Raw genomic sequence first — 25345 nt, forward strand, 5'->3', positions numbered from 1 at the left:
ATTTTCACATTTCATGCTATAAGGCTGATCTAACATATATTAGTGCATTTAATCAAGATTAGGGGATATTCTATGGTCGCAACAGAAAACATTATTCATGATTTGCAAAATTCGCAAATATAAAACACAGTTGGATTATAAAGTGTATAATCATTTGTTTATATTCAAAACGGTTAAACCCACTTTGTGGATAATCTCAATTTCAGACGATAGCAAGTAAAGCAAGTAAAGTAAAAAAGGACTGTGTGCATGTTGAACTGTAACCGCTACCACGATACTCTAAAGTACTATACTCTAAATACTATCTAAATACTCTAAAGTACTATACTCTAAATACTATCTAAATACTCTAAAGTACTATACTCTAAATACTATCTAAATACTCTAAAGTGATGTAATCGCCAATTCTAATAAGTGCCAGTTAATTTCCCTTTCTATACAAACTTGCCCTGTGTTGGTAATAATCTATCCAGAAACAATCGTTACTAATCAATAGGAAACGGTTGCACGTTTCCTATTGGTCGTGATAGCGGTACCAGTAAAGGTAACTGTAAACTTGTAGTGTAACAGCGAGTCAATTTCTAAATATCAATGTTATGTGATTGACAGCAATGATTTAACCTAGACGTGACATAATTACACAGTGGATGAGGAGAAGTGATGGTTTCCAGACAAGTTGGTGCTACTTCAGAGGAGAGAAGCTGCAGGGAAACATGAGCTTACTGCTTTGGGACTGGAGGTGGGACACGCTCTCCCTCACTAGAGAGAAGAACAACGACACACAACCAGGAAGAGGCATGTCAATTGAACGTCCATTCAAAACCCAGTTCATCATATTTTGTCGGAGCCCCGTTAAAACATCTTATGTTTTTTAAACAAGACAATGAAGGGTAATACATCACCAGATATCTCGGCAAATCAATCCCATTCCATTTAAATTGAAAAAAATAGATTTGAGAATGAACTAAAATGCCTCCATTATGAAGTACTTTATTGTAACACTTTGTAGGCTACGTGGCAAAACAAAAACATTAAAACTATGAAAACAAGCCTAAGGGAAGCGCATTGCTTCCTATTCAACACAGTATAAACCACTGTATTCTATAACATAAGATACAGCAGCTATTCTGATGAGCGTACCTGCAGCCACCACCCTGGCGTCCTCGTGCGCTTCATGGCGAACGGCGGCGCGATGGTCTGGACTCTCGTACCACCACAAGGCGTGGACTGATCCCACAGGACGCAGAGATGAACCGTCAGCAGAATACAGAGCGTTCATGGGTTCACGTACAAGTTCACAGGAATGGTGACCTTAGCCAAGTATTCACCAAAACGACCCTTAGCTTTTAGTTCCCGGAGCTTCATTGCAAGGGACTAGAAGGCTCCTTCAGGGCCTCGTTGTACGCGTTTCCACAGCCGTGTAAAGACCCATGCAGGCAAGGCCAATTAAGGTCTTCTTACACCAGGCACGTACCGTATAAAGGATTGTTAGCGCTGGTAAACCCAGCAATGTGCCCTGTGGACTACCTTAACAGTCATTTAGGCAATATGGTCGAAGGATTTTTTGTCATATTTGTTGAAATTATCTTTACACCCTGAAAGCAATTAATGAATCAAATGCCCTGACAAAAAAAATAGAATAAAATCCTGTCTTTGGCCCTGGCCCGTCCAATCATTTCTTTCCTTTCATACATCGAATACATTTGCCCAGACGTTAAGCATTCTTGGATGGACTTTTAAAGATTCAATTGGATTTGACCGGACCTGAGCGTTCGCCCACAGCTCACCTCTGTTGAGCGGTCCGAACTCGCTGTGGAAGACCCCCACCAGGTGGCCATAGCCGGGGGTCGCACGGGCGCACACGGAGGCCTGAAACGCCTCGCCCCACACCGCCGGGCCTCCTGGCTTCATCTGGAAGGAGGCCAGCTCATACGTCCCTGAAGGCGCACGCGCACGCAAACGCACACACACATTACAATGAAACTCATTTCCCCCTTATCCCAATATTTAACTTTTGTACGTATTATTATGTCATTTTTTTATGTATTCAAATCCAACATGACACTTTGTCTAAGGAAGTATATTCAAACATTGATGCAATGCAAGTATACTGTTCTAGATACGCATACAACAATTTCACATACGACAGTCTCTGCTGTGCGGTCATCAATAAAAATCAACAACTATGTTGATCTTTTCACTTGACTATAAGGAAAGGTTGACAATCTTCTATGGACTATCATGGAATTTAAGACTTTATCGAACCGAACCGTGTTGTTTCGTTAAATACTGAAATACCGCCACCAAGTGGCTACATGTAGACATTACACACCGCCCTCCTTGGGCGGGCTCTGGATCTGGCTCCAGGGGACCAGGTAGGTGACCTCGTTGTCCTGGGTGGTCAGCATGGGGATGGCTTTAGAGATGTACTCCCCGAGCCATTTGGGTTCCTGAGACAGAGCTGCCCGCACACCTGCCCGCTGAGAAAAACTGTCTGGGAAGAATAATGACGGACACTAAAATGACTTGATGGAGGAGAGTTCATACTACACAGCGGTGAATAGGGCGGCGATCTGCTTGTTCATTCAGTGTGATTTCAACATCACATCCGCTGGTAAAATAGGGTCTCTTCAAGCCCTGGAATTCGGCATCTATATTTCACATGAACAATTCTAACTCCATACTGAACAAGCCCTCTGAACAACCATATTCACAACCAGTCTGCTTTGTTTGGTTAAAGTGTGACTCCACTCAACAAAGTGTCTCTTTGTTTAGTTAAGGCACAAACTGAAATTCTGACCCCGAGTCTGCATTCAGCTGCTGTGCCGAAGCTGAAGGCTACTCTGCGGCCTATAGCATAAAGCAAACAAATCTTATCAGGGACTCAAATGGCCTTACAGCAGAATTCACAGTTTAATATCATCGTGTCTTTTCATCAAGGCCTCTCGCCGCTTCATATCACCCCCCCCCCCCCTCCGTGCATACCGGACCTCAGTAATAAAAAGGTTGAGGAACCCTGCTCTAGACTCTACTCTCGACCTTTTAGGATCAATTGGGATCTAAGATAATTGTTCACGGAGCAAAAAATGGATTCAGCTACTATTCTTTTATCGAAACGTCTTTGACGTCAGTTGACTTGACTTGTTTATATCGAACTGACAGTTCTACATAAATCGTACATATCTTGTGCTACCCTCCTTCTCTCAGTCCTCACCATACTTCCAGATATGAAAGACTTGGTTGAGGCCTCCATACTCCACACTCCAGTAGCCAAGGAGCTCAGAGTGAGCGGTTCGCAGGTGGATCTTCTCGTTGGTCAGCTTGAGGAAGGCTGAGTTCTGGTCCGGACGGATGAAGTATGTTCGGAACTCGTAAAAGGTACCGTGTTTCTGCTGGGGCCCCGTTGAGAACAGCGCGCGCTGCTAGGGGAGGAAGAGCAGGAGGAAACGTGCACTACTTAATCTGTGGCCAGATCAAGTAGTGCACGTTTACGTGATAACTTGCACGGGGTTAGTGTGTGTGTGTGTGTGTGTGTGTGTGTGTGTGTGTGTGTGTGTGTGTGTGTGTGTGTGTGTGTGTGTGTGTGTGTGTGTGTGTGTGTGTGTGTGTGTGTGTGTGTGTGTGTGTGTGTGTGTGTGTGTGTGTGTGTGTGTGTGTGTGTGTGTGTGATCTATCTATTGCTTTATTTAAAATCATACAAACTGTCCAAAGTCAGATGAAAGTACAGAAACGTTTATGTGCATGCCTCGTGGTAGTTCAACGTTCATTTTAAGATATACACAGCAGCCGCTCACCTTTGATCTTCTCCTGTACAAAGATCATTCTCACTCAAAGTTCACCTCATAACAACGTTCACCAAAAACAAATTACATAAGTGTGAATCCGTAGAAATCTTAGATGTACACATTGACGTGAAAAAAGTTTGTTAATAACCGTAGGTTCCAATGTAGGCCTTCTTTTTCGAGTAAAAAAAGTGGCATTTCTGTTACAATCGGCCAGCTTTTTAAATTATAAAACTCACCACCACACCGGACGTCGCAGCACAAACGCGTTCCGTTTTGCTTGACAAGCGGCACAGTGCGTTCCGAAGCATTTTGATGAATGAGTGGCGAAGCTGTAAAAAGTTTCCAGGTAGCAGAAGTCAAACCCAATGACAGTTCGGGACATCAGCGCCCACAACACGCGGAACACAAGTTAAAGCTTGACGTCACTGTGCAATGTGCATCTCGATTTTTCCTTTTTTTTAATAAAATGATATACATGCTCTTAGATTATTAATTAATTACTAAACATTAAATTATCGTCGTTATATATATAATGCATACAGTAATCGATACTATAAAATATATATAACAGAATCAGTCCGTTTATAGAAGGTAAATAAACGTCGTCACAATTACGTCACATCCGACCAGGATATCAGTTGCCACTCTTCACGTGCGTCTTTATTTTTAATGCCAAGGTTGAATTGATTTCCATTTTGTGTTAATGTATGCAGCCCAAGACCGTTGGATTACATTGTAAAGATGTACCCGTTTCAGGTCGCGTTGCGTCAACTTGTATCGTCCAGATGTACCCGTCATCTATATGTAGTTTGTCTGCCTGGGAGACCCAGTAGAAGGGATGCTCATGTGCTTTCTGCTGGCCAAATATCCACTTCCATTACTCGGGAAGAACTTTTTCATAACACACAAACCTCCAGATTATTTTACAGTACACGGGGGTCAAGGGTTTCCCATTTGGACAGCCAAAGGGGATCCGTTTTACCCAGTTTTACAACCACGGTGGACCCAGAGAAGGAAGAAGAGTTTGTGTTTTTAGATGATGCTGAATTGGTTGATGAAGAACCCCGAGATGAATTACAGACTGTACTCAAAGAGCTCCAAAGGATCGCGTCACCCAAGGCTCCCAACGATGTATCTTTACCACGATCATTGTCGGACAAAAGTCAACACAGAGGTCTAGAGATGCAGCTGAGGTCCCTGCAGACCGCTACGAAAGAGGTCAACCTGGACTCTCTTGTTCAATTCCACGACATCAACTACCCAGAGGACGAGGGCATCAGTAAAAAGGCCAAGAGTGAGAAGAAGAAAGTGGCGAGGGGGGAGCACAAGGTCCACGGCACCCCTGACTCGGACCAGCCCGTCAGCAGCACCTGCTGTTCGGGCTGCGGCGCTGTTCTGCACTGCACAGCCCCGGAGGTCGCAGGATACCTGCCCAGCGAGAAGTTTAAGGTACTTACTCGTGAGGACCGGTTGAAAAACTCTGTGTGTCAACGCTGTTATCTCCTCGTCCACCACCAGAAGGCACTGACCGTCGAGATGTCAAAGGAGGATTACAGGAATGTAGTCCGGGGCATCAAGTCCCACAAGGCTCTGGTTCTCCTCATAGTCGACCTCCTGGATCTTCCTGACTCCATTGTGCCGGATATAACCGACCTTGTAGGAAGAAACAAGCATATTGTCGTTTTGGGCAACAAGATAGACTTGCTTCCTAAAGACGCTGACAACTATCTGCAGCGAATCAAACGCCAGCTTTCTCAGTACTGCAACGAAGCTGGCATCGGTGAAAACATCAAAGATGTGCACCTTATCAGTGCCAAGACAGGATACGGCATTGAGAACCTGATCAGCTCCCTCCAGAGGTCTTGGAAGTACAAGGGCGATGTGTATCTAGTGGGGACGGCAAATGCTGGGAAATCCACCCTCTTTAACACACTACTAGACTCTGACTACTGCAAGTCCAAGGGCACTGATGTCATCCACAAGGCCACCATCTCCCCCTGGCCAGGTGAGGAGGTGGGGGGGGGCTGTTCAGCTGGTCATCACAACCACCTTCATGCTCTCTCCCTTTTAGTATTTTCGCATGAGGCACTGCTCAACATCCCTATGTGTGAGACAACAGCTGAATGCTGCCTTGTTTGAAAGCGGTTTTAAGCAAGGCTTGTAAAAAAGGCCCCTTATGAACTACAATAGCTGGAATAGTGCCAATAACTGGAGTCGATCTATTGATAATATAGTGCACATCTGGATGGGGAGGGGAATCAAAACAGGGGTCCTCTGACATTCTAAGCACTCCTATTGGTCAGTCCATCAAATAAATGTGTAGTTATGGCTCCTCCCAGGGGCGGGGCATAAGCCAGTCTGTTTGACAAGGCTGCTCAGTGTGTCGTGTACCACAGTAGTTACAGTATTCCCTGAAGGGATGCTCTCTAAAGAGTCCAGCCCAGAAAGACTCTTTGTTCCGCTGCCATCAGGAGGTCTGAATGGGAGAGAGGAATGTTGAAGAGAGGAGAACTATTCCTCAGTTCTGTGGATACAGAACTGTGTTTCCTCATTTAAGGCTGTTGGTTAGGTTTTATGTGGGATACACATTTTTCTATCTATGACCTACTTTGAATTCGAATGCAGACGTTATTGTTAAGAAATATCTGTGAGGTCGAGCCTATAGTACCGGATGGATTTGAACAAATGTTGAATCTGCACACAATAAATACAAAGGAAAGTGAAACTATATCTCCATTTCATAAAGAGAGCCAGACTAGCAGTCTCTTCAGGTGACAAAGTAACATCAAACAGTAGCAAAAAAACGTTTTGAAACATTGGCATCTGTCGTCATCCAAAGATGAATTGTAAAGCCATCGACTGATCCAAGCGCTTCCCCTTCTCCCTGTGCCCATGCTCCCTTCCCCTGGCGTCCTCCTGCGCTGGGGCCCAGGCACCACGCTGAACCTGCTCAAGTTCCCCATCATCAACCCCACGCCGTACCGCCTGTTCCGCCGCCAGGAGCGGCTGCAGAAGGACTCCCGGCAGAGCGAGGAGGACCTGGCGCCTGAGGAGCTGAGGAGACTGCAGACACTCAGCAAGCAGGGTTACCTCACGGGTGAGGAGGAGAACCCCTGGCTCCACCACACAGCCATACCCACAGCCATCCATCTGGATAAGTCGCGTTATGTTCCTGTGTGTGTATGTGTACACTTTCTATGCAAATATCCGGACATTGGAGAGTTACCCAAACCCAGAGTCAAATCCTGGAATGTAAAGCCGAATCGTGCATTGTGGTTTTGAAGACTACTCTAACGTGCGTGCATCTAACGTGCGTCCCTGGCTGGTGTGGTTAGGTCGCATCGGGAGGACCTTCCGAGTGGACCCAGTCCCCAAGAGGGATGAGATCCAGTTTGACCCCGACAGTCTAGCCTATGGGGAATACGGTGTGGAAGAGAAGTCCACCACAGGTAAGACCAACCAGCTCTGAGATGAAGTACCCTGCCCAAGGGCTAGTTTATTCTTGGTATTTTAATTTTTTCGATCTATGTTGGCCATTTATTCTCAGAGCCCCCTCCGGTGAAGGAGGTGGAGTTCTCACACAATGAGCTGAAAGACGCCCACTGGCTATTCGACACGCCGGGCATCATGAAGGAGCACGATGTGAGGCCCCTCCCCTTCCTGTCGACACATGATCCTCCTTTATACCCCTGAAAAAGTTGTTTAATTTACTACTAAGTTAGTCGAAATCCGGCAAAAATATGCTTCCAGGTTTACATTTTGACAGCTGTGTTCTCTGGAAATCTCTGAAACTTTTTTTCTGTGTGTGCTTCTCTCTCTGGGCTGTCCCGCTGTCTGTCTCTCTGGTCTGTTGTGTCAGGTGCTTGGTCTTCTGACCGACCCGGAGGTGAAGGCGGTGGTACCCAGGCAGGCTATCGTGCCCCGGACCTTCGTCGTGAAGCCAGGCACGGTACTCTTCCTGGGGGCCTTGGGGAGAATCGACTACCTCCAGGTACCCTCCTGCATGGATCAAATCAGACAAACAAACGCATGCACTCTCACACATACTCAAACACTCAAGCTGTGATGTTGTCTGGGAAATATTAATCATAACTATAATGTACTATCATTTACAAATTATGTAAACCTTGTTTGTATAATTACTAATCAATTGAAAAGGAATTTGTATACATTCTCCTCTGACCTAGAGATACCTCCCTTCCTTTTCTCTATTTTAAAGGTGTTGAAATATCTTGCCACTGTAGCCACAAAGTCTGACACTTAAACCATGCCAATCAACTGATTGATCAGAGATTCCTTTTACTGTCTTGCAGACATGTCAACTTCACCCATAGTGTATTGCTATTTAATTTGGTGTTTCCTACCATAGCTGACTTCAGCCATTCGTTCATCTTATTCCTCATTTGTCCCTTCCCCATTTAATTTATTTTTCTGATTTGCTCAAATATGTATCTGTTTGACTCAAATTAAGCCAACTGAGCTACTGTTCATAGTCTAACTACTAGCAGTAATACTGAAGGCCGATATATGCTCTGTTTTAGACGTAACGCGTAAGCACGTAAGATACATAACCCCCCCTTGCGCGGTAAAATATCCCCCCTTACACGCTTAAGTGCGTCGCCCAAAATTCCTGACTATGCGACTAAAACACTACGGCCCTACGCAGCTCGCAAAGACTGTGATTGGCCAGCTAACCACATCCTTTCAGGAGTCTCACATTTCCGGTTGTTTAGAGTGTGGAAAAAGACCGCCAACCTAAACTTAGCTACTGCTACTCTCGTCGAAAATACTGGAAGTGCATAAATATAAACAAGCCAGCGATTTCCACTTCCACGCCCACAGATTCGTTCGTTGCTCCCCCTACTGTTCTGGCGGAGAATCCCCTTGCAACACGCGCAATCCTTAAGGAACCGTAAATCAAAACTTGTCTAAAACAAGTCCCTTGTGTAAATTACGTGCTTACGTCTCTGCGTCTAAAACGACCCTAAATCGGCCTTAACCCTAACCAGCGATGTACCTGGGGGGGTTCTGTGTCCTCAGGGGGAGAAGGCCTGCTGGTTTACGGTGGTGGCGTCCAATGAGCTTCCTGTCCACCTCACCAGCCTGGACCGGGCCGACGCCCTCTACCAGAAACACGCGGGGAACGTCCTACTGGGGGTCTGTCTGCTTGTCTGACTTCCCTTTGTCTGTCTGTCTTTCTCTCTCCATGTCCGTCAGTCTCTCTCTGGCTATGGGTACAGCAGCATGTCTAATGCTTAATTTATAGCTACTAGTCAACATGCGTGTTGGGCTATTGCGGTGTCCATTGCGTTTAACATTCCTCCTGACCTATTTCTCAGGTTCCGATGGGCGGGGAGGAGCGCATGAAGAGCTTTCCTCCACTGGTGTCCCAGGACTTCACCCTCAAGGGTCTAGGGTACCTCCAAGCCACGGCCGACATCAAGATGTCCTCTGCAGGTGACCAAACGCAACCCCACACGGGAACTACTGAGTGCTGCTGCTGCTTCGGCTAGCACGCATTAGCCAGCGGTCATAAGTTAACTGTGGTGGAAGTTTCTGGAAGGTGTGGGACGAGTGTTGACATAGTAATTGGAGTGAATCAAAATGTATAAGTATTTATGCCAGCAAAGTGGCGGTCAGTCTGCATTACACTACTTTCTACCCCAATTCTATGGATCAATAAAGTACCACGCTCTCTTGCATCTTTGTGGCAGGCTGGGTGGCGGTGACAGGGGTGGAAGGAGACCAGCTGGTCCTAAGAGCGCACGCCCCTGGCACGTCGGGCCTCTCCCTGAGGACCCCCCCTCTGCTGCCCCACGTCGTCACGCTGAAGGGGGAGCGCGTCCGCAAGTCCTCGGCCTACAAGCCAAGGAAGAGCCCCGTCCTGAAGCTGGAGACCAAGCCCACGGCCGCGCAGGGAGCCAAGAGCCTCCCGGCCAAGAAGAAGAAGAAGAAGACGACGACGCAGAAGAAAGCTTCAGGACATTGAAATGACATCCGAGATAACTCTCTCAAAAGAAGCTCGCTGTGTGCAATGAGTACAATGTCGACTCGACTACTCTGTTAATGTGACTTGACTTAAGTGTTGGGCCGCCTTAGGTTTGTAGTAATGTGTCTTCTATGCCTCTTCCATCGTTGTCCTTGTGTTTTCCACAACTGGGGTCTGTCCTGAATGTCCATTACATCTCATCTACGACTTTGACCAGATCGTTTCCTGTATTCCTTTATTCATCATCAAATCATAATAAATACAAAACATTGACGAGATAAAAAGTGTATACAGATTTGTTTAAAAAAAATAGAGGCAAAGCGGTCATTGCATTTAAACACCAAACTTTATTTAAAATATGTTTAGTCTTGGAACAGAAACGTCAAAAGGGTTTTGTAACAAAGGAATCAAGTGGGAGTAGACACTTTACTTTGTTGGTGTAATTTTGAATCTACAGCTGAAATGTATTTTCAAATGTAGACATCAACGCCAAAAATACATTAAATGAACTATGGTTTAGAATCGCGTTACCAGGGCTTTTTCTATTGCAATAACAAGTTATATAATGGCACGCTTCATATGGCACTGCTGTGACGATCCAGTGAGTTAATGGTTGAAGGATTTAGTTAAAGCCAAATCTCAACCAACATTCCTATCAAGCTGTATTTTGCTTCAAACTTCAACATAATTTCATGTAAACTACACCTATGCAAAATATGTCATGTAAAGTACAACCAGCTTACTTAACCACAAGAAAAAAAGTTGAAAAAAGTTGATATTGGGCTGCAATAAAGCCAGTCTTATACAAACATATACACAGAACATAACATATAGCCGATTTTAATAGATCAAGTCAGAATTTATTTGCCAGTGTATCTAAAAGACAGTATTGCACATCAGTCGTCTCCACAAACAAAACGGTAATGTTATCCATTTGCTTCCAAGTTACATGCAACCTGAACAAATCATTACCTTCAGTAAACGAAAAAGTACCCCACTAGCTGGCTAGCTGTTAGTTATTAATATAACAGAAGCTTCAGCCATGCTGTGTTTTACTTGAGATCTTGGAGACCAACCATTCTTCCGAGAACCTTCCAGATGTTTGTCATCATACTAATTGTTAAACTGAAATGGAGACTTATTTGGAGACAGCTCCTCCAAAATAAAAATAAACTACATAGTTGGACATGACCGGGCAGCAAATCGAGTAAATGGCCCCTCAGCGCCTTACCCCCTCAGCTACCCACTTACACAAACACTACATTACAGATGATTGTCAAAAGGCACTGGAAATGAACAGGAAAATACAAAGGACGATGATTGCATCTTTGGATTTCAAAGCTTAAAAAAAAATTCATGGTGAAATGACACGTAATGCCAGCAATACAGCTACTGTTTTCCCAACTGACAGAACAAAGGAAACCTCATTGATAACAAAAAACATTTTTTGCCCCATTCTCTTGAATGTAAAGGAAATCTTAAGCACAAAGTTTGATTATCAAAGTATCAGATGATATCAGATGATGCGATTTCTATAGTTCGGAATACTGTAAAACAAAACAAACAGCTTCCTAGTAACTATTCTGGTAGGGAGGCTCATCATTTATACAAAAAATATCATAAAATTGATAAACTTAGACGGCAACTAATATAAAATAGTTATTTGTGATTAACTAAAAGTCCAATCCATTTGGCCTCTGGATTTCGTCTTACAGTAACAGGTTCAACGGGTTTAACCAGCCGCCGAAGACATGAGCATCTGGAGGACCAACGTTTCATGATCTTGTAATTATCAAATCGCGTCTTCTTAATCCCTCCTTCGATATGGCAGGTGGGACACCCTAAGAGTTGTCTGGTCCCCGTGTAAACTGAAACCAACCGGGTGCGTTTCAGTTTATTTCAGTTTATTTCAGTTTATTTCCCGGCTTTGGCCGGGAAATAAACTGAAATAAACGGAAACACACCCGGTTGGTTCCGGTTTATTTCCGCTCACTTCCCGGCCTCGGCGGGGTAATAAACGTTGACCAGATGGCGGTTGAGGTGGCGGCGGTACTCCACCTCCAGGGGGAAGGTGCGGTCGCAGAAGACGCACAGGTGGCACTTGAGCTCGGTGGGCGTGGGGATCTCGTCGGTGGGCGTCTCCGGGTCGTTGGCCATCTTGCCCGACCCGGCCCCGGCGCTGTTGAGGCCCGAGTCCTCGCTGCCGCCCTCGGAGGCGCAGTCGCTGGCGTCGCTGGCGCCCTCGTGGCTGCTGTGTATCCCCTCGTCCTCCTCCGCCGGCCTGGGGAGCTCCAGGGACGGCCGCGGGGCTTTGGCCCCCGGGCGCCGGAACGTGGGCGCGGGGGGCCGGTCTGCGACGGCGCAGGGGGTCTCCTCCTCCTCCTCTCCGGGGCCGGAGCCCCGGGACGGCCCCTCGGCCGCTGCTGGGAGGTCCTTCTCCGGGGCTGGAGGAGCGGCTTCCTGTGATGCCGCTTCCTGTGGTGCCGCTTCCTGTGGCTCCGTTTCCTGTGGCGCCGTTTCCTGCGCAGCGGGTTTGTCTTTCTGCTGCGCCGGCCGGGGTTTTGTCAGCCTCTGCACGTCGCTGGAGTCTGGTTGGGGGTGGCTCACCTCACTCTGGGTCTCAGGGGGAGAGCGCTGGACGTCTGTAGGGGCCGTCGGAGTGCCCCCGGTGACAGAGTCCAGCGTGTCTCCGGGGGAGGCGGGAGCTTCCTGCAGGACGGGCGTCCTCTTGTTGGTCTTCCGGGTCTTCTTCAGCTTCGCCTCTTCTTCCTGCGGGGCTTGACACGGCTCTGGCGTCTCAGAGGCTGTTTTAGAAAGGCTGGGTTTTGTGGCCGGCTTGTTGGCAGCGCTCGTTTTACACCTCTTGGGACTGGGGAGTCCTGAGGTCGGGGTAGCAGCAGAATGCTTTGTCGAAAGGTCCAAGGCCTCTACTGCTCTCCGCTTCCCAACCTTGACCTTCCTCGCCGGCTGTTCCACCTCAGGTGACTCTTCTGGGCCGTTTCCCACGGAGACACCCTCCCCAGGTTTTCCGCTCCCTTTGTCGGGTTTCTTTGCTCCCGTCCTCCTGGACTGGAGCCTTTTGTTCGTCTTGACGTCAGCCTTGGGTTTACCGTCCTCCTGCTTGGCCTTCCTCACCTTTTCCATCCTCCTCTCCTTCTGGAGTTTCTTCATCTCCTCTATCGACCGCTGCAGGACGACCTGCCCTTCGTTGGGGTTGGCCGGCTCGGCCGCCTCCTGGACGCACGGCGTCTCCTTGGGCAGCGGCTGCTTCTTCCTGGCGCTCCTCTTCGCCTTGGGGTCTCTGCTCTTCGGCGGCGTCTCCGCCGGACCTCCGTCCGCCGCGGCCACCTTCCTCTGCCTGGTGGTCACCTTCCTCACCGCCTTCTCCTTACCCTCCAGGGCGCCCTTGTCCTTGACGGCCGCGGCGGTCTTGGCCTTCCTCTGGCCTCGGTCCGTCTCCCCGTCGGTCCCCACGGCCTGCGTGTGGCCCCCGCCCTTCTTGGCGGACGGGGCGATCGGAGCCGGCGCTAGTTTGCTCCCGTACTCTTCGTCACTTTCAAAGTCGCCTCCGCTGCCGCCGTCGTCGTCGTCTTCGTCGTCGTCCTCCCCGCCCCTCACCTTGCTGCGGCCCGAGGGGTCTGCGGAGTCCTCCCCCCCCTTCTTGACGCGGAGCTTGACCTTGGACACGTCGATGGGGATGTCGCAGCCCACGTGGCGGGACTTGATGTGGTACTGCAGGTTGCACTTCTTGGACGCGGCGTACTTGCAGAGCGGGCAGTGGAACTGCCGCGGGTTGAGGTGGAGCTCCACGTGCTTCTTGAAGTTGCTGCGGTCGGCCGTCTTGTACAGGCAGTAGGGACAGGCCAGCGGCTTGGGGCCGTTGTGCACCTGGCGGGCGTGCCTCGTCACCTCGTGCTGATTGGCCGCCAGGTAGTTGCAGGTGTCGCACTTGAACGGCCTCTCGCCTGTTCAGAGCGGAGACACGGGGATTCAATACACGGTACGAACGGCTCAGGCTCCATAGCAGTGGCTCCCAACCAATTGGAGATTTAATAAGTATTTGATGATAAATATACCACAGTTCTCACCATATTGCTCTACCCTAACAAGTAACACATTAGTATTATTATTATTATAACAAATTCAGTCTGATTTCGATGACCTGTATCCTTGCTAATCCTTTTTATACTCATTCCCAAAACTTTAAAGTGGATTTGACTCCAGCTTTTGGTGAGGACTGTTGGTGAGCCAAAGCCCCGTTATGGTCAGGATCCACTGTCTATGGTCAACAGGGACCGTCAATCACACTCGTGGAGCAGGAACACAGGCAGGGGGCGGAGCCAAACAAGGAGGGAGGTTGCTCAAACACACAGAATATCACAAGAATGCAGTGTGTGTGTGTGTGTGTGTATGTTTACCATACTTATCCCACATCAACTGTTTCCAGCGAGGGCAACAAAGGACACAAAAAGTTGAAGCATTAAAATACTGATTGTTATTCTAAATGGACAATTACTACTACTACTCTGATTAATTATACCGCTCTTTTTGATTTGATTATAAACTATTAAGAAAATAAAAAAAACTGCTAATAAACGATTTGCCAACTTACCACAAATACTACAATATTAAATAGGGAAGTTATTTAAGGGGTTGGTGTCTATAGTTCCTGTAACAGAGGTTACGAACCATCTACGACCGTGTGTCTGTAGCTATGGTAGAGGAGAGAGAAGACCAACGGGAGCAGATATCTCACCTGAATGGGTCCTCATGTGACGGGTCAGGTGAGTCTTCTGGGAGCTGGAGTAGTCACAGTAGGGACACCGGAACGGACGCATTCCTGGGTCACACACACACACACACACACACACACACACACACACACACACACACACACACACACACACACACACACACACACACACACACACACACACACAAAGAGGTCAGTACACAAAGAGACCAACAACAAGTAGCATTGACCGAGAGTTTCAGGAGTACCCAACGAACCTTGAATATCATTGCTCATTAATCTTTGCTAATCCCTCTAATTATTCATCGATTCCTTTTGGACAACGTAAACTCATCTTTCTAACACTGAGTGCATTCTTAAAGGACCCCCCCCCAGGATGGTGTTGAAGAGGAACAGCGGTCCGCCCGAGGCTCACCGGTGTGCTTTCGTATGTGCTGGATGTAGTTGCTCTTGCGGTCCGAGAAGTAGGAGCACTGGTCGCAGGTGTGGAGCTTGCTGGGGAAGTGATTGCGCAGATGCTTCCTCCAGTGGTACTGGCTGACGGTGGTGTACGGACACAGAGTGCACTTGAACACCCTAAAGGGAGCGTAGGAAACAACACATCACCGTGAGCCATGAGCCGAGTCGGCCCACAACACGATAAAGTTCTTCCAGAGTCGTTCAGCAATGATCTCAGTTGACCCCAGTTGGTAATTACAGTAAATAATTGTCATGATTACAAGCCTTTAAGGGCCCCTTAAACCTTTAAGGGGCCCTTAAACCTTTAAGGGCCCCTTAAACCTTTAAGTGCGGCGCGTGCCACGTACCTTTGGTCCTCCCCCTCCTTGCTGTGGTGCTTGAGGTGGGCGACGTAGTGGTCGTAGCGGTTGGTGTTGTAGCCGCACCTCTCGCAGCGGATCACGCCCTTGCTGTCCGCCTCGTCCCCACCGCCGGCCTCCGCCGGCGGCACGGGGCCCCCGGCCCCCGGGCCCTTGGCCTTGCTCCGGCCCTCCACGCGGTTCAGCATCATCCTCTTGCTGACGGCGTGGGTGCCCAGGTGCTCCACAAACTCCTCCTCGTTCTCCGCCTGGTAGTTGCAGGGCTTGCAGTGGAAGGGCTTCTTCTTCTTGGCGCTCTCCACCGCGGCGGCGTGGCTACTCCTGCGTTTGGCGGCGGCGGCGGCGGCAGAAGCTTCCGCCGTGTCGGGGGCACTCGCCTCCTGTGGTTTGGAAAGATCCTTGACGTCCTCTTCCGAGTCTTTGGTTTCCTCCTTCTTCTTCTCCCCCTCCTCCTCCTCCTCCTCCGCTGCCTCGTGGTCATCCTGGACTTTGTTCCTGGGGGCTGGGGTCCAAACCCGGGGTCCGGGGGAATCCACGTACTCCACGATGCAGAACTCGACCCGGTTCTGCTGGTCGTAGCTGTATCTGCCGAGGATCACTGCTCGTTAGAATGGTTGAAGGGTACGAGTAGTCATCTCTTTATACCGTTACATTAATACGCACAGCAGAGAAGTGAAAAGTGAGGCCGATAACAATCAAGGCACAGACATTGAACATTTGGAGAAGCTCCATAAAGAAGCTACAGGAATCTCATCTCCGATGCAACAAACTTATCGGTGAAAGAACGAAAAGTAGAAACTTGCTTAATAGTATCTGCCTTGCCGAGCAGTTTGTGAAATAAAAACCATTCTGTGAATCGCCCACTCTACCTCACGCTCTCTCCCTCGCTGTCCGAGTAGGTGCAGCCAACCGTCTTCAGCTCCACCATGTCCTTCTCCTCCGTGAGCCCGTCGCAGCTGGCCCCGTCCTCCGCCGCACTTTCCATGCCCCCCACCGCTGTGGCCGCGTTTGCCAGCATTACCAGCTGGGGCACGGGCAGGTTGTTCCCGGGCAGATCACTCAGGCTGGGGCCTTCGTCCTCCACCATCTCCCCCCCAACCGAGAACACACCCGCGGGGAACATGGCACGGGTGGCCATGCTAGAGAAAAGAGGGGCTCTGCTTCTGGGTTGTGATATGGTAGTAGAGGTGGTGGTGGTGATGGGCCACCCAGCGATACAAAGTCACCACCACGGCTAAATGAAAGAATAAGAGAGAAAGAGGGTCATAATGGGTTGCTGAGGTTTTTAAATACTGTTAACTCCCCTAAACAGGTACTTTCCTTAAAAATATTTGTACTTAAGATTTAATATAGCGAAAAGCCCAATACCGAAGGATGACAGTTTTTGAATATTCCATAACATATAAATGTTCTAGCTTTATTTTTTTATGAACTAGAAACAGGTTTATGTCAAGTTGTACATTTTTAGTGCACATATCGGCCATGCAGCTAGACAGTTGAAAGATCGAATGAATCAATCCATCTGTGAGGCAATTCATTGTTTAATAAGACTAACATGCGGCTCCCCTGCCCCCTCTATCGCTCTGCGCGCCTGCCTAGAAATACAGTGTGGGCACGGCCATTTTGGAACAGCACCACAACTTCATCGACAGCGCCCAGAAATGGGAACGCTGAGCAGTAGGAACAAAGTGTACACGTATCCGTGCTGATTTAATATAGGGGAAAACAATACATACACAACTTATAATAAATGATAAATAAAAAATATTGGAAAAAAATAATGCATAAAAGAGATAGTAAAGTTGTTTACTTAAATGTTTGCACGAATGTAAAACTAAAAATATATATTTCAGTTTGACCATGTAGTTATTTAGTCCTTAGCTTTGCGAGCATTGTGACTTGAAAACGTTTTAGTTCGACAAAAGTCTCTCCTTGACTTTAGACAAGCTTTAACTTTCGGTCAGGCGAAAATTATCCAAGTATGCGGCTTTAAGTACATGTGTTTCAAATGCAGTCACAATTCAAACACACTTTTAAGGCTGGCATTAATGTGAAAATAACGACGAAAAAATAAATCCTAGTCGCTGTCCAGCACGGAGAGGCCATTGCCTCGCTGACAACTTCAGCCACAAAAACTTTCTTTCCGGAAGCTTGATCTGCGCGTCAAACGCAGTGCTCAGACTCTCGGGAATCTCAAAAAGACGCGATACTCCAAAAACAGATCATTAAACTAGTATATTACACTTGGCCGAGCTCGATTCGGTCCTTAAACATCTGTTGGGCGAGTGTGATCACTGGTGCTGAACTCGGGCTATAATCAGCCCTGGACAGCGCCTCGCTCGCCTTTTCTCACCAACACCCGACACCCCCTCCTCCCCGCACACAACTGCCTCCATTTTCCAAACTATTATTCTTCAAGTTGAGACAGTTCCTTCAGCGTCGATCAAAAACTTAGACAAGAGGTCGCTTTTATCTGACGGCCCACTTACCCGTTATTCTGATTGAATCTCTTAAATTCTTCTCGTCAACAACGGTTTTCCACGGACGAAACAAAGCAGAAAGTGTCGGGGGAAGTTTCCGCACATTCCTCCACTAGTCTTCCGAGCGTAGCGGGACGGTGACGTCAGCACGCAACCGTCAGCGTGTGTGTGTGTGTGTGTGTGTGTGCGTGCGCGCGCGTGTACATACAACCTTTGACAATTATTATACATTGGTATCTATTTAAGAAATGTTTAATAACTGTTTTCTCATTTGACAAATAAAAACTTTGAAGTAACCTTCGACACCAATCCAGAAATGCTTTTCTTCGAAACTAATGTTGTACAAGCATCAGTATTCATCCTTTCTATCTCTTCAACATTTATTTTATTTTAAGAATTAAAAAAGAAAAATCTTAAATATCCCTATTTTTTCAACCAAACTATTGCAATAGTTGCCATTCACCACATGGAGGTGCTCTTGAGCCATTAATTGGGCGCGCGTGTGTGTGTGTGTGTGTGTGTGTGTGTGTGTGTGTGTGTGTGTGTGAGTGTGTGTGTGTGTGTGTGTGTGTGTGTGTGTGTGTGTGTGTGTGTGCGTGTGTGTGTGTGTGTGTGTGTGTGTGTGTGTGTGTGTGTGTGTGTGTGTGTGTGTGTGTGAGTGTGTGTGTGTGTGTGTGTGTGTGTGTGTGTGTGTGTGTGGGGTGTGTGTGTGTGTGTGTGTGTGTGTGCAACCCGGTATCACGCCAAGGCGTAAGGATACATACGTGTGTCCACATCGCAAGGCGTGTTCAGGTTCACGCTTTGCCTGACCAATGCGTCACCCTGAACACGCGTCCTTCTCCATTCGAAATGAATGGGGGAATAGCACCAACAGGGGGCGATACGTTCTCCTAGCATTTGGTGAAATTGTTACGTAGCCATATTAATCGTTATTATCTGAATGGGAAATGCAATATTTTAGGACAGATACACCATTAAACGTGTTTCTAATGACATTTCTAGCGAGAAATTTACATTTACCTTTCATAATATTCAGTCAGTGGTTGTGTCTGATCTTTAGTTTTATAGTTATTGGGAAGATTTTATCGGCTCGCTCGCATGTTTCAACGACGTCAGGTTACTAGGGACGCTGCTTTCGCTAAACTAGCAGCTCACGTGTTTCCTGCGTTTGTGTTATTAAACCGTTACTTTATGTAACTTTAAATGATATCATCGTGTTAGAAACACGTATATCTGAGAGCAGGGGTGAAGTCTTGTTTAGATTGCTGTCAGGTTAGCCTGCTGCAGCCACATCCTCTCGGTACAGTTGTTATCATTTAGCATTAACTAAGCCTGGCCACCAGCGAAGAAGAAGAAGCCGGTCCTCGCCTATGCTCGCCTCCGTTTCTATTCGCGTGCTTGTGCGTGCTCGTGTGCTCGTGGACTCGTGAAACGTCATCAGTCGTTGCCCGAGCACTGTTCCAATTCGAAGTACGCATGCATCGGAGGTGGCTCGTGTGTACTTGCAACCGCTATAAATCCCAGGATGGATTTCCCACATATATATATTTATATAATATATAATATAATATAATAAATAATAATAATATACGATAATATATAAATATATAATAATAATAATAATAATAATACATTTAATTTAGAGGCGCCTTTCAAGACACCCAAGGTCACCTTACAGAGCATAAAGTTATCATAAATCGTTTAAAAACAAGACATTGTGGAAAAATAATAATAATAATAATAATAAACAGACACGTTTGTTGAGGGGGGGGGGACACACGATTGTAGGGGGGGGGGGGGGGGGGGGGACACGTTAGTAGAATGGGGGGGGGGGGGACACGTTTGTTGAGGGGGAGGGGACACGTTTGTAGGGGGGGGGCACGCTCGACAACGAGAGTTGGTTTTTATTGAACGCTCGACAACGAGAGTTGGTTTTTATTGAACGAGACTTCAACACGGAACAGCTGCACGAAACGATGGTCACGTCACTCTCGGTGACGGTGTCGACAATAATGAACACACGAACAATGTTAATAGAACAACACACAACCACATAACATCCCGAACCCATTAACCCCACTTAATCCTAACAACAAAACAAGTTAACAAAAGCCCCATTTGTCAACTGAGAACCCCAATTCCCAGAATCCCCCGCGGCTCCGGAACACGGCGTATCTTATATTAATCTTTATTATCTGAATGGGAAATGCAATATTTTAGGACAGATACACCATTAAACGCGTTTCTAATGACATTTCTAGCGAGAAATGTACATTTTCCTTACATAATCTTCAGTCAGTGAATGTGTATGATCTTTATTAATCTTTATTATCTGAATGGGAAATGCAATATTTTAGGACAGATACACCATTAAACGCGTTTCTAATGACTTTTCTAGCGAGAAATGTACATTTTCCTTACATAATCTTCAGTCAGTGAATGTGTATGATCTTTATTAATCTTTATTATCTGAATGGGAAATGCAATATTTTAGGACCGATTCACCGTTAAACGTGTTTCTAATAACATTTCTAGCGAGAAATATACTTTTTACTTGCATAATCTTCAGTCAGTAATTGTGTCTGATCTTTAGTTTTATAGTTATTAGGATTTGATCGGCTCGCTCGCATGTTTCAAGGACGTCAGGTTGCTTTCGCTAAACTAGCAGCTCACGTGCTTCCTGCGTTTGTGTTATTAAACTGCTACTTTATGTAACTTTTAATGATATCATCTTGTTAGAAACACGTATATCTGCCCAGTCGCCAAAAGCATACCTACGTTGACAGTGTACGTTTCGTGAACACTGGATTACGTCGCATTTCAACATAAAATAGCGTGTTATACACACACACACACGCACGCACACGCACAGACACACACGCACACACGCACGCTCAGACACACAGACACACACACACACACACACACACACACACACACACACACACACACACACACACACACACACACACGCACACGGTGCATTTCGCTGCTAAAACAACAACAAAAAAATATTCTCTCAAATAGTATTACTTTCAAAACGTTAGCCAAAATGGCCAATAATATCATTTTTTATTTGGGATGCTTCTAGGACATTTTGGGTGGATTTTGAACGGTATGTGGGGGGCATGTTTTTTGCAGGACCTGGCAACCCTGCGCTGTTGCCCGAGATCTGGATCCACCCCGGCGTGGTGCCGTCTCCTTTTGACCTTTTGACCTTTTGACCCCAGACTTCTGGGGGAATAGCTGAATCAATTCATTAGTCAATCAGAAGCATGTAAATATCTTCACGGTGGCGTAAGAGGACGAACAAGGTGTCCTTCAACATCTACGCTTCCAGGCGATTGCAACGGTGCCACACATGAGCATATTCGAACATGTTTAATGGTAGTAATTAGCTGTCGAAATTGGAGGCCTTAATCAATACTGAGCAGCTATTGATTTGCTTCCCGATAAAGATTTGTCACAAATGACATGTTATTTAGCATCTACACGTTGAGCTGAGTCCAATGACACCAAGAACGACACTCTAGCTAATGGTAACATGTATTTTACATGGTACACCTAGGTCTGGGACATGATCTCGGTGTAGCAAGAGGCCGAGCTTGATCTCATTGGACTCAGCTTAACGTGTCGATGCTAATTAACATGTAATTTGTCAAAAATCTCCATCGGGAAGCAAATCTATAGCTGGTCATTATTGATAAAGGCCTCCAAAATCGACAGCTAATTACTACCCCGAAACATATTCAAATATGATCATGTGTGGCACTGTTGCAATCGTCTCGAAACGTAGATGTCAAAGGACACCTTGTTTGCTCTGTTGCACCACCGGGAAGATATTTTCATACTTCTAATGGATTGATTCATTTAAGGTTCTCGGAGTGAGACTTTAAGTGGCTGCAGCAGAAGTGTTGAGACGAAAGATGATATCAAGAGATTTATAGAATATTCCCATTCACATTATGATTCTTCGTCGTAAAATCCGACGAAACATCCTTTACATTCACAGAGCGAAGATTATGAAAGTCCAGGCTCAGCAAGTGCTCCATCTCGTTGCACCTGCACCCAGCGGCTCGCTTGCAAGATTTTGGCCTGAAGTTCTTCCCAGACCTACACCCTAGCCATCCAACATGCATATCTGAGAATCAGGCCTCTCTTTAATAATGACAAAAAGTTATGAGAGAAACACACATTAACTTTTTGTTATCTCATAAGCGGCGTGGTGCCGGCTCCTTTTGACCTTTTGACCCCCGACTTCAAAAACGTGGCCACAGGCCAGCTGTGTCTACACACCTTTAGCCACAAATGTACACCTCCATCCCACAAAAAATGGGGACTAGAAACTAACCTCTGTCTTATGTACATTTACTGTACTGTTGGAGGTCACACCCCTTTGCCGACCTTTTCGAGATAGCTAGGGATGCTAAAATGTTTACACACATTTCCCGGGGCCCCGTGTACGACATATCCGAGATTTGGAGTTCTAGCCCTTAGAGAAAAAAAGTTTTCCCAAATGGAGTGTCATTTGGACAAAGCCCCTCAGAAGTGTAGCCTGCAAGTCCTAATGGTTCAGAATGTGGTGGAAAAACAGTTTTTTTTGTACCGAAACTTGGCCCGGTTGGACCCCGAGGGCAGGAAGGGGGGGCCCTTCCTGCCCGAGACTTGGCCCGGTCAGACCCCGAGGGCAGGCCCCCCCTTCCTGCCCTCGGGGTCCGACCGGGCCAAGTTTCGGTGCGGAGGTCCCAGTTAGGCCCTAGAATAAGGTATTAAAATTTCAGGGCGGTAGGACCTTCCTGTCTCAAAAACTGTTTTTCCACCACATTCTGAACCATTAGGACTTGCAGGCTACACTTCTGAGGGGCTTTGTCCAAATGACACTCCATTTGGGAAAACTTTTTTTCTCTAAGGGCTAGAACTCCAAATCTCGGATATGTCGTACACGGGGCCCCGGGAAATGTGTGTAAACATTTTAGCCTCCCTAGCTATCTCGAAAAGGTCGGCAAAGGGGTGTGACCTCCAACAGTACAGTAAATGTACATAAGACAGAGGTTAGTTTCTAGTCCCCATTTTTTGTGGGATGGAGGTGTACATTTGTGGCTAAAGGTGTGTAGACACAGCTGGCCTGTGGCCACGTTTTTGAAGTCGGGGGTCAAAAGGTCAAAAGGAGCCGGCACCACGCCGCTTATGAGATAACAAAAAGTTAATGTGTGTTTCTCTCATAACTTTTTGTCATTATTAAAGAGAGGCCTGATTCTCAGATATGCATGTTGGATGGCTAGGGTGTAGGTCTGGGAAGAACTTCAGGCCAAAATCTTGCAAGCGAGCCGCTGGGTGCAGGTGCAACGAGATGGAGCACTTGCTGAGCCTGGACTTTCATAATCTTCGCTCTGTGAATGTAAAGGATGTTTCGTCGGATTTTACGACGAAGAATCATAATGTGAATGGGAATATTCTATAAATCTCTTGATATCATCTTTTGTCTCAACACTTCTGCTGCAGCCACTTAAAGTCTCACTCCGAGAACCTTAAATGAATCAATCCATTAGAAGTATGAAAATATCTTCCCGGTGGTGCAACAGAGCAAACAAGGTGTCCTTTGACATCTACGTTTCGAGACGATTGCAACAGTGCCACACATGATCATATTTGAATATGTTTCGGGGTAGTAATTAGCTGTCGATTTTGGAGGCCTTTATCAATAATGACCAGCTATAGATTTGCTTCCCGATGGAGATTTTTGACAAATTACATGTTAATTAGCATCGACACGTTAAGCTGAGTCCAATGAGATCAAGCTCGGCCTCTTGCTACACCGAGATCATGTCCTAGACCTAGGTGTACCATGTAAAATACATGTTACCATTAGCTAGAGTGTCGTTCTTGGTGTCATTGGACTCAGCTCAACGTGTAGATGCTAAATAACATGTCATTTGTGACAAATCTTTATCGGGAAGCAAATCAATAGCTGCTCAGTATTGATTAAGGCCTCCAATTTCGACAGCTAATTACTACCATTAAACATGTTCGAATATGCTCATGTGTGGCACCGTTGCAATCGCCTGGAAGCGTAGATGTTGAAGGACACCTTGTTCGTCCTCTTACGCCACCGTGAAGATATTTACATGCTTCTGATTGACTAATGAATTGATTCAGCTATTCCCCCAGAAGTCTGGGGTCAAAAGGTCAAAAGGAGACGGCACCACGCCGGGGTGGATCCAGATCTCGGGCAACAGCGCAGGGTTGCCAGGTCCTGCAAAAAACGTGCCCCCCACATACCGTTCAAAATCCACCCAAAATGTCCTAGAAGCATCCCAAATAAAAAATGATATTATTGGCCATTTTGGCTAACGTTTTGAAAGTAATACTATTTGAGGGAATATTTTTTTGTTGTTGTTTTAGCAGCGAAATGCACCGTGTGCGTGTGTGTGTGTGTGTGTGTGTGTGTGTGTGTGTGTGTGTGTGTGTGTGTGTGTGTGTGTGTGTGTCTGTGTCTGTGTCTGTGTGTCTGAGCGTGCGTGTGTGCGTGTGTGTCTGTGCGTGTGCGTGCGTGTGTGTGTGTGTATAACACGCTATTTTATGTTGAAATGCGACGTAATCCAGTGTTCACGAAACGTACACTGTCAACGTAGGTATGCTTTTGGCGACTGGGCAGATATACGTGTTTCTAACAAGATGATATCATTAAAAGTTACATAAAGTAACAGTTTAATAACACAAACGCAGGAAGCACGTGAGCTGCTAGTTTAGCGAAAGCAACCTGACGTCCTTGAAACATGCGAGCGAGCCGATCAAATCCTAATAACTATAAAACTAAAGATCAGACACAATCACTGACTGAATATTATGCAAGTAAAAAGTATATTTCTCGCTAGAAATGTTATTAGAAACACGTTTAACGGTGAATCGGTCCTAAAATATTGCATTTCCCATTCAGATAATAAAGATTAATAAAGATCATACACATTCACTGACTGAAGATTATGTAAGGAAAATGTACATTTCTCGCTAGAAAAGTCATTAGAAACGCGTTTAATGGTGTATCTGTCCTAAAATATTGCATTTCCCATTCAGATAATAAAGATTAATAAAGATCATACACATTCACTGACTGAAGATTATGTAAGGAAAATGTACATTTCTCGCTAGAAATGTCATTAGAAACGCGTTTAATGGTGTATCTGTCCTAAAATATTGCATTTCCCATTCAGATAATAAAGATTAATATAAAATACGCCGTGTTCCGGAGCCGCGGGGGATTCTGGGAATTGGGGTTCTCAGTTGACAAATGGGGCTTTTGTTAACTTGTTTTGTTGTTAGGATTAAGTGGGGTTAATGGGTTCGGGATGTTATGTGGTTGTGTGTTGTTCTATTAACATTGTTCGTGTGTTCATTATTGTCGACACCGTCACCGAGAGTGATGTGACCATCGTTTCGTGCAGCTGTTCCGTGTTGGAGTCTCGTTCAATAAAAACCAACTCTCGTTGTCGAGCGTTCAATAAAAACCAACTCTCGTTGTC

At 46.4% G+C, this 25345-nt stretch overlaps 3 protein-coding genes and 1 long non-coding RNA gene across 6 annotated transcripts; 2 read left to right on the top strand and 2 right to left on the bottom strand.

The window, feature by feature from the left end:
- Positions 1 to 28: 28 nt before the first annotated feature.
- Positions 29 to 570, top strand: LOC132466591 (uncharacterized). The gene is made up of 2 exons (XR_009527896.1): positions 29 to 284; positions 356 to 570. It is a non-coding gene; the product is annotated as an uncharacterized LOC132466591 (long non-coding RNA).
- nipsnap3a (nipsnap homolog 3A (C. elegans)) lies at positions 345 to 4202 on the bottom strand. Of its 2 annotated transcripts, none has more exons than XM_060063852.1 (6): positions 4022 to 4202; positions 3215 to 3419; positions 2333 to 2494; positions 1788 to 1937; positions 1141 to 1227; positions 345 to 759 (listed from the first exon to the last, which is right to left on the bottom strand). In XM_060063852.1, exons 1-6 carry the CDS (start codon positions 4091 to 4093, stop codon positions 683 to 685), a joined length of 753 nt encoding a protein of 250 aa, XP_059919835.1. In that variant the 5' UTR covers positions 4094 to 4202; the 3' UTR covers positions 345 to 682. The 2 variants fall into 2 exon arrangements, with proteins under 2 accessions (XP_059919835.1, XP_059919834.1); XM_060063851.1 differs by having other exon boundaries at positions 364 to 759; positions 3215 to 3422; positions 4022 to 4201.
- A 192-nt stretch (positions 4203 to 4394) lies between these two features.
- Positions 4395 to 9987, top strand: noa1 (nitric oxide associated 1). The gene is made up of 8 exons (XM_060063850.1): positions 4395 to 5790; positions 6718 to 6882; positions 7121 to 7234; positions 7333 to 7427; positions 7645 to 7776; positions 8826 to 8942; positions 9125 to 9242; positions 9500 to 9987. The coding sequence occupies exons 1-8, from the start codon at positions 4527 to 4529 to the stop codon at positions 9772 to 9774; spliced, it is 2280 nt and encodes a 759-aa protein (XP_059919833.1). The 5' UTR covers positions 4395 to 4526; the 3' UTR covers positions 9775 to 9987.
- Positions 9988 to 10101: 114 nt separating this feature from the next.
- rest (RE1-silencing transcription factor) lies at positions 10102 to 17987 on the bottom strand. Of its 2 annotated transcripts, none has more exons than XM_060063848.1 (6): positions 17835 to 17987; positions 16215 to 16579; positions 15334 to 15924; positions 14943 to 15103; positions 14531 to 14614; positions 10102 to 13739 (listed from the first exon to the last, which is right to left on the bottom strand). In XM_060063848.1, exons 2-6 carry the CDS (start codon positions 16481 to 16483, stop codon positions 11764 to 11766), a joined length of 3081 nt encoding a protein of 1026 aa, XP_059919831.1. In that variant the 5' UTR covers positions 16484 to 16579; positions 17835 to 17987; the 3' UTR covers positions 10102 to 11763. The 2 variants fall into 2 exon arrangements, with proteins under 2 accessions (XP_059919831.1, XP_059919830.1); XM_060063847.1 differs by having other exon boundaries at positions 15334 to 15930.
- Between the last annotated feature and the right edge of the window lie 7358 nt (positions 17988 to 25345).

This window comes from Gadus macrocephalus, chromosome 10, assembly GCF_031168955.1.
Source record: "Gadus macrocephalus chromosome 10, ASM3116895v1".
In the NCBI taxonomy this organism is placed as follows: Eukaryota; Metazoa; Chordata; class Actinopteri; order Gadiformes; family Gadidae; genus Gadus; species Gadus macrocephalus.

What these genes read in the sequence shown, in the direction of transcription:
- nipsnap3a (XM_060063851.1), bottom strand. Translation starts at nt 4,093, where the DNA reads ATGCTTCGGAACGCACTGTGCCGCTTGTCAAGCAAAACGGAACGCGTT. An exon ending in GTTCGGACCGCTCAACAGAG is followed by an intron (nt 1,228 to 1,787) that starts GTGAGCTGTGGG and finishes CTGTGGGATCAG; the next exon opens with TCCACGCCTTGTGGTGGTAC. An exon ending in CGCCAGGGTGGTGGCTGCAG is followed by an intron (nt 760 to 1,140) that starts GTACGCTCATCA and finishes TCTTCTCTCTAG; the next exon opens with TGAGGGAGAGCGTGTCCCAC.
- noa1 (XM_060063850.1), top strand. Translation starts at nt 4,527, where the DNA reads ATGTACCCGTTTCAGGTCGCGTTGCGTCAACTTGTATCGTCCAGATGT. An exon ending in CAAGCAGGGTTACCTCACGG is followed by an intron (nt 6,883 to 7,120) that starts GTGAGGAGGAGA and finishes TGGTGTGGTTAG; the next exon opens with GTCGCATCGGGAGGACCTTC. An exon ending in GGAGAATCGACTACCTCCAG is followed by an intron (nt 7,777 to 8,825) that starts GTACCCTCCTGC and finishes CTGTGTCCTCAG; the next exon opens with GGGGAGAAGGCCTGCTGGTT.
- rest (XM_060063847.1), bottom strand. Translation starts at nt 16,483, where the DNA reads ATGGCCACCCGTGCCATGTTCCCCGCGGGTGTGTTCTCGGTTGGGGGG. An exon ending in AAGGAGGGGGAGGACCAAAG is followed by an intron (nt 15,104 to 15,333) that starts GTACGTGGCACG and finishes CGCTCCCTTTAG; the next exon opens with GGTGTTCAAGTGCACTCTGT. An exon ending in TCACATGAGGACCCATTCAG is followed by an intron (nt 13,740 to 14,530) that starts GTGAGATATCTG and finishes CGCTCTGAACAG; the next exon opens with GCGAGAGGCCGTTCAAGTGC.